At 66.0% G+C, this 1,249-nt stretch overlaps 1 protein-coding gene across 1 annotated transcript in view; it reads left to right on the plus strand.

The window, feature by feature from the left end:
• The window catches only part of LOC104508907 (protein groucho-1), a gene marked incomplete at both ends in the record, with an annotated part of 2,669 nt that overhangs the window by 340 nt on the left and 1,080 nt on the right, over nucleotides 1-1,249 (plus strand). Inside the window, 2 exons of the mRNA XM_010150673.1 lie at nucleotides 1-225; nucleotides 523-679. The exon at nucleotides 1-225 is cut by the window's left edge and continues 24 nt beyond it. Of these exons, the coding sequence (XP_010148975.1) occupies nucleotides 1-225; nucleotides 523-679 (382 nt within the window). The remainder of the gene's footprint in view (nucleotides 226-522; nucleotides 680-1,249) is intronic.

The raw sequence follows: 1,249 nt of genomic DNA on the forward strand, positions 1-1,249 counted from the left end.
CTGCAAGCTCCTCCCCGACGGCCGCACGCTGATCGTGGGGGGGGAGGCGAGCACGCTCACCATCTGGGACCTGGCTTCCCCCACGCCCCGCATCAAGGCCGAGCTGACCTCCTCTGCCCCCGCCTGCTACGCCCTGGCCATCAGCCCCGACGCCAAAGTCTGCTTCTCCTGCTGCAGCGACGGCAACATCGTGGTGTGGGACCTGCAGAACCAGACCCTGGTCAGGTGAGCGGGGGGAGCACGGGCAGGGCTGCGGGGGGCGTGTCTCTCCTCGTTCGGCTGCCGGGCTGTGGCGAGCCGTATTTTGGGGTGAAGACCTTGGGGGTGGTGACATCTCAGGAGGTTTTGTCTGTGAACGAGCCCAGCAGGCTCAGCTGGGCAGGTGCACCATGGCAAAGGATGCTTCCCGAATGGGATTCCATGGTGCAGGGAAACCAGAGAGGCAGCTGGAGCGCCAGCACCCTTGTGTGCCTTTTGGCAGTGTTGCCCCTGAAGATTTGCGTTGGTTTTTGCTGTTCAAAGGCAATTCCAAGGCCACACGGACGGTGCCAGCTGCATAGACATCTCGCACGACGGTACGAAGTTGTGGACGGGGGGGCTGGACAACACGGTGCGGTGCTGGGACCTGCGGGAGGGGCGGCAGCTCCAGCAGCACGACTTCAGCTCCCAGGAGGGATCTGCGGGAAGGGAGGCAGCTCCAGCAGCACGACTTCACCTCCCAGGTGAGCGCGGGGTGCCCCTGGCACCGGGCGGGGGGAACGTCCTGGCCTTGTGCGGCTCCTCAGGGAGACCCTGTGCAGGGATTTATCCCTCTGGCTTGTGTGTGGCTGTGGGCTCATCCTTCTGGGGACATGGCCTGGCTCTGCATGCCCTGGATGGGCCAGCTGCAGGGCTCGGGACCTGCAGCCCCTCCCAGAACCCTTGTCCAAGGGGGCAGAGCTGGGACCTTGTGTCCTTTGGGCAACTCTCCGTGGGGCTGGAGCCATCCCAGCGGTCGCGGGTCTCGTGCGGCTGCTTCAGACAGGCGGATGAGCCTCTCCAAACCCTGCTGCACCTCTCCAGGGCCAGCCAGCAGCCCCCACCAGTGCCGGGCAGCTGGTGAAACTGGTGGGCAGGGTCTGGGCAGGCAGCAGCGTGGCCGAGCTCTCGGCTGCGGGTCCCGTGGCACTGGGGTTCGGGGCTCTCCGCTGCCCTGACACTTGCCATCCTGGAGCTGGGCAACCAGGAACCGTGCCACTGCGGCTTCCAG

Source organism: Eurypyga helias, unplaced genomic scaffold (genome assembly GCF_000690775.1).
Source record: "Eurypyga helias isolate BGI_N326 unplaced genomic scaffold, ASM69077v1 scaffold25744, whole genome shotgun sequence".
Taxonomy (NCBI): domain Eukaryota; kingdom Metazoa; phylum Chordata; class Aves; order Eurypygiformes; family Eurypygidae; genus Eurypyga; species Eurypyga helias.